The 17,756-nt window shown below is 69.0% G+C and overlaps 1 protein-coding gene across 3 annotated transcripts in view; it reads left to right on the top strand.

The window, feature by feature from the left end:
* Window positions 1-274: 274 nt before the first annotated feature.
* MROH1 (maestro heat like repeat family member 1) overlaps window positions 275-17,756 on the top strand; it is a 43,979-nt gene continuing 26,497 nt past the window's right edge. The window contains exons 1-18 of one of the 3 annotated variants that reach the window (XM_086741391.1): window positions 275-648; window positions 2,166-2,311; window positions 2,678-2,809; window positions 3,340-3,502; window positions 4,291-4,389; window positions 8,738-8,889; window positions 9,262-9,402; window positions 10,054-10,146; window positions 11,306-11,384; window positions 12,407-12,520; window positions 12,831-12,904; window positions 13,588-13,707; window positions 14,554-14,661; window positions 15,645-15,789; window positions 15,917-15,957; window positions 16,374-16,515; window positions 16,841-16,893; window positions 17,445-17,552. In XM_086741391.1, coding sequence (XP_086597517.1) covers window positions 627-648; window positions 2,166-2,311; window positions 2,678-2,809; window positions 3,340-3,502; window positions 4,291-4,389; window positions 8,738-8,889; window positions 9,262-9,402; window positions 10,054-10,146; window positions 11,306-11,384; window positions 12,407-12,520; window positions 12,831-12,904; window positions 13,588-13,707; window positions 14,554-14,661; window positions 15,645-15,789; window positions 15,917-15,957; window positions 16,374-16,515; window positions 16,841-16,893; window positions 17,445-17,552 — 1,932 coding nt within the window. In that variant the 5' untranslated portion in view covers window positions 275-626. Of the gene's footprint in view, window positions 649-2,165; window positions 2,312-2,677; window positions 2,810-3,339; window positions 3,503-4,290; window positions 4,390-8,737; window positions 8,890-9,261; window positions 9,403-10,053; window positions 10,147-11,305; window positions 11,385-12,406; window positions 12,521-12,830; window positions 12,905-13,587; window positions 13,708-14,550; window positions 14,662-15,644; window positions 15,790-15,916; window positions 15,958-16,373; window positions 16,516-16,840; window positions 16,894-17,444; window positions 17,553-17,756 lie in introns of all 3 variants that reach the window. The other 2 variants (XM_086741390.1, XM_086741392.1) reach the window with 2 other exon arrangements.

The following is a 17,756-nucleotide window of genomic DNA, read 5'->3' as shown; positions in this document are numbered from 1 at the left end:
CCCCGCCGCAGGGCTGCCGGCCTTTCCGGGCGCCGGAAACCTCGCTCCCTCGCTCTCGGCCGTGGTTTTTGGGACAAATAATTGGAGCGCGGCCTCGGCCCCTCCTGGGGCGCGCGGGGGCTTGCTAACGGGGCGCTCGTCAGCCGGCGCCGTCTCGCCGAGTCTTGAGGCCGCGGTTACGAATTCCTCGCCGTAACGCGAGGGGAAAGAGCGCGGGGCGGGGCGGGCTCTCCCGGTCTGTTCGGCTGAGGTGCGATGTCCTCCCGTTGGCAGGTCACGGAGGGGAGCGGCACCCGGGACGCGCTCCCTGCGGCTCCCGCCTCCGTAGCGACGATCCCGGGCTCCGATGGAAGCGCGGCGCCCGCTGGGAAGCAGAGCTCGGGCAGGGCATCGCCTGCCTGCGAGGAGCGGGGCGTCCCGCCGTCCCCACGGCCGCCGCAGGGCCTCTCCCGCTCCCCCTCGCTGCGCCCAGCGCTGGCTCTCTGACCCGCGCCGGGACCGCCGTCCGGCTTCTCCGCGAAAGTAAAGGCAGCGCGTAAAAATAGGTTCCCCAGGGATCCCCGGCTTTGAGACGGAGGAAGCTGCCGGCCGCCTTCTGCTGGCGGGGACGCTGAAAACCGCGCAGCATGACGGAGTCGCGGATAAAACGTGAGTGCGGCAGCGCGGCGGGGAGCACGGGAGCGGGCCAGGGGCTTCCGTGCGCGGCGGGGGAGCCTCCTTCGCTCCGCTCGCAGCCGTCGGGCCGGGGCCGGGCGGGAAGCCTTTCCCGCTGAGCCGGCTCAGCGGCCTCGCTGGAGCCCCGCGGGGAGCTCGGCTCGGCCCCGGAGCGCACCGCGGAGCCGGCGGCCGTGGCTCTGCAGCGCCTGGAGAGCCGCGCCGCTCGGGGACGGGAGGCGGGAGCGCTCTCCGTGCTCGGCAATTCCTCGCCCTGGGAATTAATCTCGGGCCTTGTCTCTGTTCCAGATCGCACCAGCGTAAATAGTCTCTGCGTGTTTACACTGGTGTAACCCCTGGTGCGTTTCCCAAATTAATCCCAGACACCTCTGAAACAAATCTCTCTCCCTTTTTTTTTTTTTTTTTTTTTTTTAATATAAGGCAATGAAGAACTTTGTGGTTTAATTAAGCCGGGGAAGGGGCGGGTTGGGGTGGGAGCGGGGTTCCCTTCAGCGGCAGCACCGGCTCGCGTTGGCTTTAAGGTGACGGCAGGGCAGCCGTCTGCAAACCCCTGCCCTGGCAAGTGGAACCCCCGAAGCGGGGCGGCTTTCGGCTGCGGGCTGGGGGCAGCGGCGGGGTGGGACCCTGCGGCCGCCCGGGCGGGCGCGAGGATGGCCGGCTCCTCTCGGAAGCGCTGGCCTCAGCGGGGGGAGAAGGGACGAGGGAGGCCGTCACCCTACTGGTGACGGCCGCCGCTTTCGGGGTGGCGTGGTGTCCCCCGCGGCCGGGGGTCCCGGCGGGTCTCCGTGCCTCGCACGGGGGGCCGTGGCGTCGTGGAGGCTGCGCGGCCCGCTGGCCCCGTGACGTTCTGCGGGCTCTTTGCAGAGCGCTTGCAGCGACCTGCTCTGTAACTAATTAACCTCGTTACAGCGCAGGCCTAATGAGAAATCCGCTGCGCAGTAACAATCGGCCTTGGCTGGTGGCTGTGGGCGCGGGGCGGTGCCGGGAGCCTGGCCGCAGGGCTGGGAACGCCGGGAAGGGCTTCTGCCGGGTGTTGGCTCTCAGCTGACAGCAGCCCCTCACCCTCCTCGAGCCTCGTCCCGTGGCGGGGTTCCGCGGCCACGGGGCTCCCGCGGCCCCTGTCCCTCCGGGACGTGTCCTCGGCACAGCAGCTCACGCGGAACGTTCGGTTTTTTGGAGTGTCCTTGGCAGAGCCCGCGTCCCGTTAGCCCTGCGCTGGCTCCCCGGGTGGCACCGGCGCCCGGCTGCACACGGGATCTCGTCCCCCGGCGCTGCCCTGGGATCCCCGGTGTGAGGAATCCCTCCTCCCGCTCCGGCCAGAAACCTCGGAGCCCAGTTCCCCTTGGCAGGGGCTCGCTGAGCGGCAAGCAAGCGGGCCTGATCTAGCTGCGCGCGCGGCTGCTGGGAGGATGGGCGGAAGCGCACGGAGGCCTCGTCTTGCTGCCCGTGCCGATCCAGGGGGCGGTCGGACACCTTGCTGTCTTGCTCAGGGCTGGCTACCACGTTGATGGACGCCACGACGGACAAGGACCCGCTGGTCCAGGAGCAGATCTACAACGCTTTGTGCTACCTGGGGGAATCGGAGCCGGAGGAGATCCTCAACTCCTGCGACGAGTACCTCCGGCAGCACGACAAGGTAGGCTCGGCTCCGTCCCGGCAGCGGCGGCGAGGTGGGGAGTGCTTCCCGGCAGCTGGGGGTGTGGGCTCCGGCCGCCAGCGAGGGAGAGACCCCCAGGATCCGGGTACCGGGGGCGGGGCGGCTGGCTGAGCTGCCCGTCCAAGGCGCTGGCGTTGCGCGGGTGAAGAAATGGCGATAATACGCTGTCGTGGGCCAGAAGTGGAGGAAAACGGGGTCGCTGCCTTTTCCCGCGCAGTGGAAACGCCAGCCAGTCCCTCCCGAGCGTCTCTCTGCCTGGGCGGCTGCGGGAGTTGGCTCGCCCAGTGCAGGCACCAGTGCCTTACTGGGCTCGGCTGCCCGGCCGCTTCCTCCCTGCCTTTCCAGCTGGCCTACCCTCACCGGGTGATCATCCTGAAGGCCATGGAGACGGTGGTGGAGAACAACATCGCCTTCCTGGACAAAAGCACGGCGAAGGTGGTCATCTTCCTGGCGTCTAATGAAATGACCAAGTCGAAGGTACGGCCGGAGAGCCCCGGCTGCTGCTGTCCTCCCTCCTGCCCGGGCCCTCCCTGCCCCAGCGTCGCCGCCGCGGTAAACGCTGCGGGGCTGGGGCCGCCCCGGCGGTTACTGGGACCCTTCGTGGGGAAGGGAAGGGCTGCGGCACGCTGTCTTCTGCCCTCGGGAGGGTGGGGGAGCAGGGGGTGGGCTATGTTCCTCCCTCTGGGGAGGGATGAGATGGTTTGGCTGACGCTTTCCTTCCAGCACGGCGTGCGTACGCAGCTGAATGAAATTTGGGTGCTGAAAGGGACGTGGAGGGGCAGGCGGGCGCTAGGGCGGGCAGGGGACAGAGCCGCGAGGGGCCGCGCGTCCGCGCGGGGGAAAGAGCGCCCGAGTCCCGAGCCTGTTGTTTAGCCCGCGCTGTGCCGTGCTCCGGCGCTTGGAGCCGGCCGCGGCGCACGGCGCTTAACCGCAGCAGAAACAGGCTCTGGGGAGGCCGCGCGGCTGCCGCCCTCTGCGCCCTGAGGCCGTGTCTCCGTCCGCGCCAGGAGGTGATCCGGGACTGGCAGCAAGCCGCCAGCAGCGTCCTCGTGGCGGTGGGGCAGCGCTTCATCAACAAGGTGATGGAGGAGGTGCTGACCAAGTTTCAGCCGGGGATCCTGCCGCACTACTTCGTCCTGCAGACCTTCGCGAACCTCTCGGTGTCAAACGGTGAGCGGGCCGCCCGCCGCCTCCGCTGCGGCTGCCGCTCCGTGTCGGGAAGAGCCGTGGATGCGCGTCGGGGTTGTAGCTTCCGCCGTACCCGGACGGCTCTGCCGCGCCCCGTGCGCCGGGCCGGCCAGCGTGCTTCGCAGCAAACCGGGCTGCTGGGGATCCGCAGCTCGGGCCCGGCGCCGCTGAGCGGTTGGGGCGTTTGCTGTGCGAAGTGACCCGGTGACGAGAACACCGGGAAACCAGCGGACTGCGGCGCGGCCAGGAGTGCTGCAGCGGTGCCGGCGCGTACCCGGCAACGCCCGGAGCGCGGGGGAGCTGGGTCGCTGTGAACGAGCGTCCCACAGCTCCGCTGAAGCTCCAGGCTTGAAAGCGGCAGGAACTGGAGCTGCCTGGCCCTCGTCCTTGGAGAATTCCCTGCTGGGCCCTCCTTCCCAGCTGTCCCAGAAAGCCCGGGTTTGAAATGGTAGTTCTGGGCCGGGACTTCTGGAAAGAAGGCTGGCTGCGGAGAGATCCGCTGGCGCCAGCAGCAGGCAGGACGCAGCCTGCAGCTCTCTGGCTTCGGGGAACGCTTGCGGGCTTCGGGGGCTCGGCGCAGCGAGCCGGGGCGGCCGGCTCCCTCCGGGGCTGTCGGCACCTCTCACCCGGCGAATCCGGGCCGGCGGCGAGCGCTCGGCTGCGAGGAGCCGGGTCTCTGCGCGCGTCCTGCCGGGTCTGCGTGCTGCGCGGGCTGGGGCGGCGGCGGAGTGGCACTCCCTGCGAGCCAGCCTCTCCCGGTTCCTTCCCAGTGTTCGGAATGGTGCCTTTCCTCAACTCCATCCTGGGGACCATGCTGCCCATGCTGGGAATGGCCAAGCAGGACCACATGAAGGCCGTCTTCTGCTACGGTAAGGTTTGGCCGGATCTCAGAGGCCGCGGTGGCTTTAGGTGCGTTGTGGGAGACTTTCCCTTCCCTGGCGAAGGAGGGGCTGGGGAGCTGGCCGGGATGGGTCGGCCCTGCGTGTCGGGAGCAGGGACCTGGCTGGGGAGGGATGGATCAGCTCTGGGTCACTGGGATCCCCCAAAAATCCATCCCCGTCCCCTCGCTGTCCCCGTCACTCCCGTTTCGTAGCCCAGTGAGTACTGGTGCCCTTCGCTTCCTCCTCTGGCGAAGAGGAGAAGCCGCTTCCCTAATTCTCGTGAGCCGGTTCAGGATGCGGCGCTGTTGGTGGGCTGGCAGGATGTCACGGGGCTCCCCTCTCGTGACGCGCTCCTCCACCCCGCGCTCGCCGAGCGCCGCCGCCCGCGCAGCGGGGTTTGGTGCGGGAGTACGCGGCAGACGGACAGCCTCCCTGGCTGTCCCGCGGTCCCTCGCCGGAGCCGCTCCGCCTTACCCGCACGCCATGGCCCGTCCTGGCGCGGCTCCCGGCCCCGCTTCCCCCGTGCTCGCTCGCCAGCGAGATGCTCTCTCGAGCGCGGGGCGGCTGCGGCCGTGCCCTGGCCCGCGGAACGGAGCGCGGCGTGAGGTGACGGCCTCGTCGGTATCCAGCAGAGGATCCTCGGGATCCGTGCTTTTCTTGCTGTAGCTGGCCAAAAATGAAGGCGTTGTGGGGGAGTGCGGGGCCAGGGGCTGCGGCGGGAGCTGCGGGAGCGCAGCGCGGGCGCGGCCGCTCCTATCTCTGCTGATGTTTATGCCCAAGGCCTGGGAACGCTGGTGCGGCCGTGCGCGTCCGGGAACGGCCGGGATGAGTGGGAGCCTCCCGAACCGCCTGTGAACGGCGGGGATGGACGCAGGGCGACGACCAGCAGCGTCTGTTTCTCCCGGAAACGACGAGCTTTGTGTCCAAACCTGTCCCCCGGCGCGGCCCGTGGGGCTGTAAAACCCCGTCCTGAGGTTTGGGTGGCTTCCCAGAGCGGCCCTGCGCCATCAGCAGCGCTTGCTCCCGCGTCGCTTCCGGCAATCCCTGCTTTCTGCTCCCCGCTCTCCCTGCTCGGTCCCGAGAAACGCGACCTCCTGGCTCCGTCCGCGCGTGTTCCTCCCAAAACGGCCCCGCGGCTGGAACTGCTGCTGCCGAGGCTCGGGCGCTTCGTTGCTCTTGCGGAGTCCTTGCAAACTGAACTCGTGTCCCAGGGCGCGTGAAGCCTCCAAGCGCTGCCTGTGCCAGCGAGCGGCGGCGGGGTGAGCATCTTTCAGCAGCCCCGCGCGGGTCTGGAGCAGACCCCAAAACCCTTGCCTGCCTGCGGTCAGCCCCTCTCCGCCGCTCCCGTCCACCCCGACCTCGGAAAACCGCGCTGGGGCGCGGGCGGGTGCACTGCCCGGACCTTCCCGAAAGCGCGAGGAGGCCACAGCGCGGATTTTGGGCAGCCAGGAGGGGACGTCTCATCTCCGGCGGCGGCCCGCTGCCAGCGGTGAGGCTCAGATGGCGTCACCCGCCGGCGCGCGGGGTTTGCTGCTCCGAACGGTTTCTGTACGGCCTTTCGCCAAGGCTGTCGGTAGCTGAGGGGCAGCTGAGGCGACGCCGGCGTCAGCGCAGCCGTGCGGCGCAGGCAGGACTTTTTGGGGCGGTTCTGCTGTTCCGGGGTGGCCCGGCGCAGAGGGACGGGGACGGGGGCCAGGCTGGCAGGGTGGTTACACGGAGCGTGAGCCGGGCTGGACGCGGGGACGGAGCGGTGGATGTGGGGACGCGATCTCGGCTCTACCGCCCCGGGGAGCCGGCGGGGCACAGCTTTCGGACTCGGGATGGTGCTGCCCTCGGCCCCGCTGTAGGGGAGGGAATGAGCTGTGCCTAAAACCTTGCTGGCTGGAGCAGCTCTTGCCCCCAGGCTCCTGGCGGCAAAGTTTGGAAAGAAACAATCAAAAAAGGTAAATCCAGGCCTAGCACTGCCCGTTGCCCTCGCATCCACCCGCTTTGAGCCGGGGGAGGGCTCCTCGGTGGTGTTTTTGGCTGGGCGCGTTCGCTTTTGTCGAGACAAACTTCTCACAGAGGGTTTAGGAGGCTTTAACCTAAAGCAGGGTGTTTTGACCCCAGCCCGGAGTCAAAGCAGAGGCTGCGGGAGCCTCTCCCCGCTCCGGAGCGGTGCTGGCTGTGAGGGGCTGAGCCGGGGAGCCGGGCTGGGCATCGGTGGGAAGCCCGAGCAGCCGGACCTGCGGGCGCGTTCCCGGCAGCGCGAGCTCCTCCTCGCCGCCTCGGACCCTTCCGCTGGTGCTCCGTCGCCCCTGCGGCGCTGGGCGCCCCTCCGAGCCGCGGGGAGCAGCCTGGGGGGTTCTGGCCCCACGTTTGGGACGGGCTCGGCCCCGAGCGCGGTGCCCGCGGAACTTCTCGTGCGTGCCGCCGGCTGGCTCGCGGCGAGGGTGAGGAGGCATGTGATCGAAATGATCTGGCTTTGGTATGAGGTCGCCGAGTGACTCAGCATCTCTGGTCCTGAAAATAAACATCTGCCAAGGGCGAGGAGGCGGCGGAGGCCCTGCCGCGTCAGCCTCGGCACGTGGTGCCGCGCGGCGGGCAGGGTCCCGGGCTCTTACCTTGGGACCCCCCCCCCATCCTCTCGGGAACCCGCTTCCTCCTCTCTGGATGTGACAACGTGGGCGCATCCAGCTTGTGCTCGGCGCGGGGACCGGAGAGCTGGCGTGCCCTTGAGTCATCCCGCGTCCTCGCGGCGCCGCGTTTGCCTCTCGGTGCCGCGGGGGATCGGGCACGACCGGGCTGCGGGGTCCCAGGCTGGCGGTGCGGGCGCCGGGCGGCTGTTGAGCCGGAATCACTGTGCTCCTCCATCGCGTCTCGCCACGGCGTGGAGCCATCCGCTCCTTCCCTTCGCTCTGCCATCTTCCGTGCAGTCTTACTGCGGGAAACCTCCTTCCCGGGGCAGCCGGGAGCGCGGGATGGGGCTGGCGAGCTCTCCCTCGCTGGCGGGGTTGGGCAGGCGCCCGCCTGGCAGGAGCGGGGCTGCCGTGCCCATGGGTGCCCCATGGGTGCGGTGGGCCCTTCCCCGGGATCCTGCTGTAGGACTGTCCGCGGGAGCCGTCCCTCTCTTGCAGGAGAGGGGCCGGCGGCAGGGCTCTGGACCGGGGGCTGGGGTGGGTGGCCCGCTGCCGGCTCCGCGAGCCCCGGGCTGCTTGCTTCGTTAGGAAACAGCTAGCGAAGGGTGAGAGCCTCGCCGGTACGGGACGCAGGAAAGCGGGGTCCGTTCACGCGTGCCCCGTGCCTGGGGGTCGCGGGGACAGGGCTGGAAGGAGCTGAGGGCCGGGCGCAGCGGGGCTCCGGGACGGACGGGCAGGGCTTGCAGCCAGCGGCGCTTTGCAGGGCGGCCGGCGATCGGCCGGCGCGGGGACGCTGCTTGGGCAAGCCTGCAGCGCCGGCGGCCTGCCTGCCGCGTCCGTGCCCAGCAGCAGCGCGGGGCTCGGCCCGGGGGGTTCGTGCTGAGCACCTGGAGCAGCGCCCTGCGCGGGAGCTCCGGGGGCTGGGAGCCTTTTCCGTGCAATGGGGCAGTTCCCCAGGTAAAACTGGGAGGGTGCTGGCAGCTGGGAGCGGCTCTTGGCGTTAGGCGATCCCTCACTGCTCTGGGAGCTCTGTAAATCCTTGGGAACCCCAAAAAGCTGCTCCAGGAGCTCCATAAAGCCTTGGGAGCCCCGAAAAGCTGCTCCAGGAGCTCCGTAAAGCCTTGGGAACCCCGTAAGCTGCTCCAGGAGCTCCGTAAGGCCTTGGGAACCCGGAGAAGCCATGGGGGAGATGGCAGATGACCTCTGTGGCCAGCGGTCTCTAGCTGAGCCCTGCATCCGAGGCAGGACGCGCGCCTTTACGCGGATACGCTCTCGTCATCGGTCCAGTTCACAGGAGGGGAGATAACGTGTGCTCACACGCGGCGCCTGCTCGGCCAGGGACCCGGCGAACTCGTCGCGGTGCGGTGCTCTGGCTTGCCCGTGGCGGCGAGGCTGTGACTCTTGGCCGCCCCGGCTGCTAACGAAGGCGTAGGAGTGATTTTGCCCTGTGGCAAATGCAGGCTCCGGCGGTCGGCGGGGCCGGGTCTCTGGTTTGATCACCCTGGGAAGCGCAGAGCAGCGCCTGTCTCCGGCGGGGCTGCGTGCCAGCGCCCCTCGGAGCCAGGCCGCCTCTCGGGAAGTCTCTCCGTCCCGGTGCGTCCGCTGTCGCGGGAGACGCTGCCCGGTCGAACGGCACGACGGCCGTCTGCTTTCGGAGGGGCTAAAACCACCGCTGCCGCGCACGCGTGGCAGAGCCGACCTGGCCGTCTGTCTCGCAGCGCTGCAGCACTTCAGCGAGAGCATCCAGGAGTACTTGGCCAACCTGGACAAGGCGCCCGACCCCACGGTGCGGAAGGACACCTTCTCGAACGAGATCTTCAGTGCCTACGAGGTGCTCTTCAACAGCTGGCTGCAGCACCGGGAAGCCAAGGTGGGAGCACGGGGGGCACGGCGGAGTGGGGGACGGGGGGCTGCGCTCCTGTGAGGACGTGGCCCCCAGAAGAGCGAGCCCCCGGCGCCGATTTGGGGCCGGATGTTTGTCCGTTGGGGGACAGTCGGGGCCTGTGCCACGGCTGGGGGGTGGCCGGCCAAGTTTTGGCCTCTGCGGGGACGGGTGACGAGTTTTGGCGTCGCCCTCCTCTGCTGAGTGCTGTTGCTCTCAGACTGGCAGAGGCGGGTGAAACGCTCTCCCTGCCTCCGCTCGGAGGCGTCGGGAAGAGCCGCTCCGTGGCAGCGGAGCGATGCTTCGCTGGTCTGTCTGTCCGGGCGTGGGCCGCGCTGCTGACGCGTGATCTCTCCGCAGCTGAGACTGGCCGTGGTGGAGGCTCTGGGACCCATGAGCTACCTGATGCCCAGCGAGAAGCTGGAGGAGCAGCTCCCTAAGCTGATTCCTGGCATCCTCGCCCTCTACAAGAAGCACACGGAGGCCTTCTACATATCCAAGGTGCCTGGCTCCGCGTGCCGGCGCCGCTGGCTGGGGACCCGTCACCAGTCCTATCGACTGGGAGCCTTGCTGGGTGTAGGGTCGTCCGCTGCCACGGGCCGGGCTGCGGTTTGGCGATGCCGACAGCCGTCCGCGAACGCGGGAGGGGCGCTGAGCGGCTCTGCCCGGCCCAGAGAGCAGCGTGCGCTTGCGTGGGAAAGCAGCAGCCGCAAAGCGGTCTTAGCCCTGACCTCACGCCGTGCGCGATACCCTGCGTGCTGGCGTCGCGCAGCTCTTGCTCTGCTCCGCCCGGCTGGCCTGGGCCGCAGCTGCCTTTGCCGCGCGAGATCCCCTCTCCCCGCGTCGTGGTCGCTCTTGCCGCTGAGCCCGAGCCGCAGGCGATTGTCCCCAGTGTTCTCACTGGGCACCGTGGCTCCTGGTGGCCTCCTGCGGTGGCCCTGGGGGAAGAGGCGGCTCTGGGGAGCGCCTGAGCTGTTTTCCCCCGAGCAAGACGCAGGGCGACGCTGCTCGCTGCCGCCGTGGTGGCTTCGTGCTCGCTGCTCTCCCCTGCGGTCCCTCCCCTTGGCCTGGGTCCCTCCCCGACCCCGTGTCCTCCTCTGGAGCCCGGGTGTTTTCCCGGTGCTGACTGCAGCCTGGTCTCCTGCTGAGCAGAGCCTCTGCCAGATCCTGGAAGCGTCCGTCAACATCGGCAGCCGCAGCCTGGACGTGCAGCTGGACTCCCTGCTGGGCACCCTGCACCCCCAGGTAAGGGCTGCGCGGAGGGCGCCCGCCCGCGGGAGGGTGCTGGGGGGGAGGTGGGCTGCTCCTGGGCTCTGACGAGGCTCGGCAGGGTTCGAGGCTTCCCCTGGTCAGCGTGAGGCCGGGGCGAGCAGCCTGCTCGGCTCTTCTGTGCCCAGCTCGTGCGCTCTCGGCGTCTCTGCCGCTCACCAGCGAGCTGCCGGTGCTCGGGCGCTGGTGTGGGGTGCGCTGGAGGAGTCACGCGCGGTCGCGTTGTCTGAGGCGAGAGCGGCTCTGGCTGCGCGGCTGTGCAGCGGATTGAGAGCAAACGCCTCAGAATCAGCGGCCCTTTTGGGAAAGCTCCTTCGTTGAGAACGAGCGAGGGCGTCGGCTCACCGCGGAGCAGCAGCTGCGCAGCAGCGTGCAGGGAGCGCGCCTCAGGCTGCTGCGCCTGGAGTCCTCCTCAGCCGCTCTCCAGCCGCAGCTCTGTCCTATCCCTAAACTCTTAAAATCACGCTCCCAGGGCTTAAACCCAGCCCGACCAATTTATTTAAACTCTTAACTGGCTGAGTTGTGGGAGCGTCCAGCAGCGAGGCTGCCCTTTAAATTACACCCCTTCCCAAAGCGACGCGTGACAGCCGCCTGCAATAGCGGCGCCGTTTGCAGGAACTGCTCCGTGGTCGCGGGCTTCGGCGGGCAGAAGCTGCTGGCGGTGGCAGAGGGGCCGCTCTGGGACGGTGGGATACGGGATGTGGGATGCGGCTGGCCTCGCGCGCCGGCTCTGGCCCGGTTGCAGACCGGAGCAAGCAGACGCACCTCGTCCTTGCTGCGGCGTGAATCGAATTCAGAGCCTGGGTTATTTTAGTAGCAGCCAGGAGGGCTGGCTCGTTTTGGAGAGGTTCCAGAGGAGGCGGCCGGTGGTCCCAGCTGGGTGGTGGGACACAGGGAAGATCCCGCAGCTCCGGAGCGGATGCTTCTTCCCAAGCAGCCTCCCTGAGATGCCTTAACCTGCTGCGAGCACAGGCGGAGCAGAAAGCACGGCTCTGGGGTCCGCGTCACGGGACGCTGTCACGTCCACGGGCTCAGGGCTTTGTCCGCCCCGAATCCCGGCGCCGCGCTGTGTCTCCAGGGCTGGCCCCGCAGCCCGCCGGCGCCCGGTCCAGTGACGTCCCTGTTTCTCCCACAGATCTGTGCTCCTGCGGACCCATCTGTCCCTCTGACCGTTAAAAACCACACCGAGGTTCTTCGTTGCTTCACCGTCCTGGGTAAGGGATGACGCGGCCTGGCTGTCCCGCGGCCTGGCTGTCCCGCGGCCTGCTGCGCCTGCAGGCCGAGCCCGAACCTTCCCGGGGTGCCTGGCGTGGTGTCAGGGGTTCCTGTGAGACCTTTGGGCTGTACCAGCCCCGCGACCCCTGGAACGGGGTCCTGCAGCGTGCCGTGCCCGCGGCCGCGGGCTGTCCATGCAGTTTGGCTTTGGGGGTGCCCCGCTCGCCCACGCTCCCGTCGCCGTGTCTTGCTGACGCCGTTACGCTGGGTGACTGCAGCGCGGCGGGGTCCCCGGTGCTGGGGCTGAGCAGACGCGGCCCGACCTACAGCGCGTACGCTCGCGGCCCGCACGCGGAGCGCCGTGGCGGGAGCCCTGCCTCCCCCGCTTTCGGCTCTCCCCCCGAGCGGCTGCGGCGCAGGAGCGTGGGCGATCGCCAGAGGAAAGAGCAGCGGCGTGCCAGGCTGCCGCCGAGCCGCTGCCGGGGGGCGGCCCGTTCTCGCTGGTGTTTGCGAAGCAAGCCCGCCGCCCGGCTGCCTTTGTCGGCGCGATCTTCAGGCCGCCCCGGCTCAGAGCGGCGCGTCCCTCCCCAAACACGCCCCTCCAATGCCCACGAGCCCCGCTCCAGTTTCGGCAGCCGCAGACCCGTTTTATTTTTAACAAGCAAAATATTTTGACAGACGGGGCAGCACTTGTATCGTTTAAACTCCTCCAGCTCCCTCGAGAGCGCAGGAGCCGTGCCGAAAGCGCCTGGGAACGGCTCCGGTCTGGATGCGAGGGGCAGGGTGGGCCGCTTAGCCTGGTGCTGGGGGCAGCACGGCAGCGGGCTGCTTCCCGGGGACAGGAGGAGCGGTGTTTTCCAAACGGTTCGAGGTGTTAGGCGCGCAGCCCTCCATCGCACGTGGGGTTACGCGGGGTGGGACGCTCGTGCGTAGGGGATGCGGTGCCTGCATCCCAGATCTTTAGGCCGCGTGCCGTCCTTGGGGTGACGCGCGTCCGTGACGGTCGCTTTGGCTCCCGCAGCCTGCTCCTTCCCTGACCGCGTGCTGGCCTTCCTCCTCCCGAAGCTGGAGAGCGGCAATGAGAGGACGCGCGTGGGGACGCTCCTCATCATGAGGCAGATCATCAACAGCGCCCGTGAGTACTGGCCCCGGCCGCGGTCCCCGCCGGGGTCTCGGAGCAGGAGGGCGCAGAGGGGCTCCGGGCAGGATTTCCCCTTCCCCCGATGGCTCCCTTTCCCCGCGTCCCCTCGTTCCGCGCTGGGGCCTGGGATGAGCGGGGTGAGGAGAGGAGCCCGTCCTTGGCGGGGTCAGGGGAGAAGGAAACCAGTCTGGTGCCCGGCCGGCTGGGAAGGGGGCGAGGGACAGTCCCCTGCGGGGCATCAGCAGCTCTGTCCTCGGCTGCTCGAGAGCACCCCCAGCTCCAGAACCTCTCGTCGTCTTTTCAGCCTCTCAAATGGAGATCAAGAAGCCCTTTATCCTTTCGTCTATGAAGCTCCCTCTGCAGGACAGCAGCGACAAGGTGAGCTGAGCTGCTCTCCTCCGCGGGGCCCTTCGGGGGTGGGGGTCTGCTTCTGGGCCCCGCAGCCGTGCCCCCTGCCCCTGCCAGCCTGGCTGCCCTCCTCCTGCCGCTCGCCCCTCTCCTGCTGGGCTCTGGCAGTTCTCAGTTTTCCCAGAAACGCGGGAGCGCACGCAGACCCGTTTCCCGTCGGCGCGCGGCGCAGAGAGCGCGTCAGGGCGCGGGCAGCCCTGCCTCGCCGGGAGCGTGGCCGCTGTGAAGCGTGGCCCTGCCTGCAGCGCTGCACACCAACAGAACGCCGGCCCTGCCCGGAGCAGCGGGGGCTGCCGGGGACTCGGCTCACACCGTGGCGGGTGCGTCCCGCCTGCAAAACCCCGAGCTGGGCTTTGCCAGATGTAACTGTGGGCGGCGTGGCCGTGCGCTCCTGTCCGCTCCGCTCCGGACAGCCCCACGGACGTGAGCCGCGGGCGGCTGCCCCGCTGTCCTGCGCGGTGCCCGGGGGCTGCTGGCACAGCCCAAACCCGGTGAAAGAGCTGCGCAGGCCCCACGGTAACCTTCCCCGCAGCGGGGGAGGAGGAGGAGGGCAGCGGCGAGGAGCACCCCGCAGCAGGCAGACCCCCGCCGCGCTCGCAGCACCCCCCGCTCTGCCCCACGCCGACGGAGGTGCCGCTGCTCTGCCCGTGCAGGTGAAGCGGGCGCTGGTGCAGGTGATCAGCGCCATGGCTCACCACGGCTACCTGGAGCAGCCCGGCGGGGAGGCCATGGTGGAGTTCCTGGTGCGCCAGTGCGCCCTTCCCTCCGACGCGGTAAGCACGAAACTCCTGCGGGAGGGTGCCCAGTCCCCTTGTCGGTAGCCGTGCGTGCCTCTGGCTCCCTGCAGCGCCGGTTTGGCAGCCTGTGCCTCGGGACGTGCGACGCGTCCTGCGGAGCTCTGCCGTCCGGCGGAGAGGTGCAGCTGCGGGTTGCTTCCTTTTGCCTGCAGCCTCCCGACCCGGAGCCCTCCCCGGGGCAGCCCATGCCCTAGGACCAACGTGTCCAAACCAACCGCAGCCCCGCAGTCCTGCCCCCGCCCCGGACCCTCAGCACGTCCCCTTGCCATCCCCGCCGCCCCAGCCCTCGCGCGGCCGCGCCGCAGCTTCCTCCCTGGCTTTCCCCCGCTGGCGCGTGGTGGTTCCTGCCTCTGGGGCGAGGAGGAGTGGGGAGAGACGCCGTTGGGACGGCTGTCCCTGCGTCCCAAGGACGCCGGCCAGACCCCCACCTCCTGCCAGCTCCGTGCGGTCAGGCTGGTGCCCCCTCGGTGGGGGCAGCTCCCGTACGGGGCAGCCTCCAGCCCCGCTTGTCCAGCGGGGCTGCGGAGACACGGGCACCACTAAAACCGCCCGTGGGCTCATCCCGTTTTCCCGCAAAGCGGAGCAGGGGCAATGGGAACTCTGCAGCCTCTCGGAGCTCCGCGGGCGGAGCTGGAGCACGCCCCGGAGATGGCCACAAGCCAGGATGCTTTCGGGTTCTGCCCCGTCCTCCCAGCGTGCCGGTTGCCAGGCGTGCTGCCTCGACGGCCTGGGAAACGCGTTCGCTGAGGGAGTCACCCAGAGCCGCTCCCGCCTGCCTCCAGCAGCATCTCCCTGACGGGCGCGTTCCCTCTCCCCCAGCAGCCCAAAAAGCAGCCACCGGACGCCGATGACCTCACGAGTGACAGCGTCCAGAGCATCAGCGTCAACACGCTCTTTCTCCTTAGCACGACCGTCGACAGGATGACCAACGTGAGTCTGCGCCGTCGTTTCCACCTCCGGGGCAGTGGGTGCTGGCCCCACGGCCGCTCTGCGTGCCCCGCGTGCCGGGGGTCCTGCGCCGCCCTCGGCGCAGCCCGTGCGACGCGAACGATGCCCCAGCTGCCTGGCAGGACAGGTTGCCACTGCTCCCAGCTCTGGAGGAGCTGTTGCTACCGTCCCCATCTCTCCGAGAGCAGGGCAGAGCTTGGGGTGGGAAGCTCCTGAGGACCCGTGCACACCCTCCCGCGAGGTTCTCTAGGGCTGGTACTGGCAGTACTCAGTTCAGGAAAGACACGGAGCTGTTGGAGAGGGTCCGGAGGAGGCCCCGCGGCCGCTGACGGGGCTGGGGCAGCTCTGCTGCGGGCCAGGCTGGGAGCTGGGCTGTGCGCTCCGGAGAGGAGGCTCCGGGAGAGCGGAGAGCGGCTCCCCGTGCCCGGCGGGGCTGCGGGAAGGGTGGGGAGGGGATTTTGACCAGGGCCTGGTGGGACAGGACAGGGGGTGGTGGCTTTAAACTGGAAGAAGGGAGATTTGGATTGGATATAGGACATTTTTTACCCTGAGGGTGGTGGAGCACTGGCCCAGGTTGCCCAGAGAGGCGGTGGATGCCCCACCCCTGGAAACATCCCAGGCCAGGCTGGCCGGGGCTCTGAGCACCCTGATCCGGCTGGAGATGTCCCTGCTCCTGGCAGGGGGGAGGGGCTGGGTGGGCTGTAACCCTCCCTTCCCACCCAAACCCCCCTGGAATCCACCCTGGGGCTGGAGCTTCGGGGCTGCTGGAGTGCAGCACCGGCAGCAGAGGCCTCTCCCTGCCCGACCGAGAGCGCTGGCTGAGGGGACGCGGGGATTTTCCCCGTCAGCATCTCGCCCTCCTCTCCCTCTGGTCCCCTGCTGCGGCGCGGGGTCCCCATCCCACGGCCCGGCTCTCTCCCCGTGCGGGCCGGCAGGGCGAGTGCCGTGCTCCCGTCTCCCGGCAGGTCCTGTGGCCGTACCTGCTGGAGTTTGTGACCCCGATACAGTTCACCAACGCCCTCGCCCCGCTCTGCAAGAGCCTCATGTGTTTGGCCGCGAAGAAGCAAGAGGAGGGAGAAAACGCTTCCCTGATCCGTTACGACCTGAACGGTCAGTGCCGGCCTCCCCCGATAGATGCCGGGGTGCGGGAGCTCGGGGCAGGGCCGCGAGCCGGGGGCGCTGGGCGGCTTCGTGGGCGCTCGGCGCTGTCTCATGCTCTGTTCCCTTCTGTTCGCAGCAAACCTTCCCTCGCCCTACGCGCTGACGACGCGGCTGCTGGTGAGTGGCCCGCAGCCCGAGCGCTCCTTTTCTCTGCTTGCCAGCACATCCAAGGAAGCCGCGCTCCCTCCCCTCTGCCGGCTGGGCCCGGAGAAGCCTGTCCCGGCAAACAGGGAAGCTGGACGCCCCGTTTCGCCTCGCCGCCCCGGGCGGAGGTGCCCGTACCCAGAACCGCTGTGCCTGCCGCTCGGGTCGGGCGCGGCCGGCTCCTCTTGCCCGGGGCTGAGCCCAAGAGACGCTCTCCTGACGGCGTTTCTCCGTCAGCAGCTGGGGCAGAAGGAGGGAGCTGTGGTTTTGCCGCGGTGTAGAGATCAGTCGCTTCCCGAAACCGCATCCCTGCGTTTTGTTCTGTGTTTTCTGCGTGGCAGCCGAGCGATGCTGCGCTGACGCCCTTTGTTCCGTCTCCCCCCTTTCAGGTCGTGGCGTCGCAGCCGTACCTGGGCGATGGCCGGGGGACGGCCGCCCTGCGCCTGCTCAGCGCCTTGCGTCACAGCGTCCACCCCGCGCTGGAGCAGCTTTGGGGCAAGCAGGTCCCTCTCTTGGTGGAGCACGTAGAGGGTAGGCAGGGGCTCCTCCTCGGGGGGAGCTCTGCTGGGTCGCCTTCTCCAAACCGGAGTGCGCGTGCCTGGTGTCCCGGGGCGGGGTGGGGCACTGACGGCACACGGGGGCTCTCTGGAGAAACGCTCTTTCCTATTTTAACGAGGATTTTAATCACCCTGGTGCTGCTCGTTCCTACCAGGAGTGCTTTTGTCTGGAGCGGCTAGCCCCGCCGCGTCACGTGCAGGACCCCCCGCGTTCGGAGCGCGGTCTGCCCCCGCTGCGTGATGTGCGGTGAGGCTGAGAAACGAGTGTAAAAACAAAAAATAAATGTGCTTTCTCCTAGAGAACACGGAGCAATTGCTGTCCCAGAAGGAGTGGGAGGAAGAGCTGCTGCTGGTAAGGGTCCCTGCGCCGGGGAGGCAGCGGGAGGGCAGGCGGCTCCTGAGCTCGCCGTGGCGGGGCGCGCCGGGGCGTCGCGCGCTGGGTCTGCAGGGGCGGGTATTCGCCGGTGCCCACCCTGACCGCGCTGGCGGAGGTGGTCGCTCGTCCTCACGCGGGACGGCTCCTCCCGCTTCAGACCGGAGACGCAGGTCAGCGCGTCAGGACTTGCGGTTTTCCTGCAGGGAGAGTGAAAAATGAGCTCTGGGGCTTGGTGGGTCAGAGAACGGCCATCCCAGGAGGGGACTTGACTGGAGACCCTTAAAGGAGGGCGTGGGGAAGCAATTAAATCTGGGCAGGGTTCGTCCCGCTCCCCCAAAGGGCCCGGCAGCCTCCCACGGGGACCGGGCGGTGCATGCTCGCTCGGCGCAGGCGGGGGCCCGGGTGGGTCTGATGCAAGCCCCCCGTTTCGTTTCTGGCGCTGCCCTGGCCCCTCCTGGCTGAGGCCCCTCACTCACCGGGGAGCGGGTTCGTTAGGGTGCTGCGGCTGACGGCCCTTCCTCCCGCAGTTCCTCCGGGAGACGCTGGCGGCCGTTTCTGACCACGCCTGGGTTTGCCATCTCGTCACGGAGATGTGCAGGCAGCTGAGCAGCTACAACGGCTTCCCGCTGGAGAAGGTGAGCGCGCGGGGGAGCGGGGGGCTCGACGCGCGTCCTGCCGCGGGGCGTTAGCAGGGGCAGGGCCGATCCAGCCCGCGACGCGTTCCGAAAGCATCGTTCCACCAGCAGCTTGGCGCTGGGAAAGGCTGCTGGAGGGAAGAGGAGGCAGCGGGAGGTTAGCAGGGTGGCTGGGCCAGCTTGAGAACGGAACGCTGGTCAGCC

The sequence above is a fragment of the Chlamydotis macqueenii genome, chromosome 2, assembly GCF_036417535.1.
Source record: "Chlamydotis macqueenii isolate bChlMac1 chromosome 2, bChlMac1.mat, whole genome shotgun sequence".
In the NCBI taxonomy this organism is placed as follows: Eukaryota; Metazoa; Chordata; class Aves; order Otidiformes; family Otididae; genus Chlamydotis; species Chlamydotis macqueenii.
Note: the sequence above shows the minus strand (reverse complement) of the source record. Positions and strands in the feature narration are given on the sequence as shown.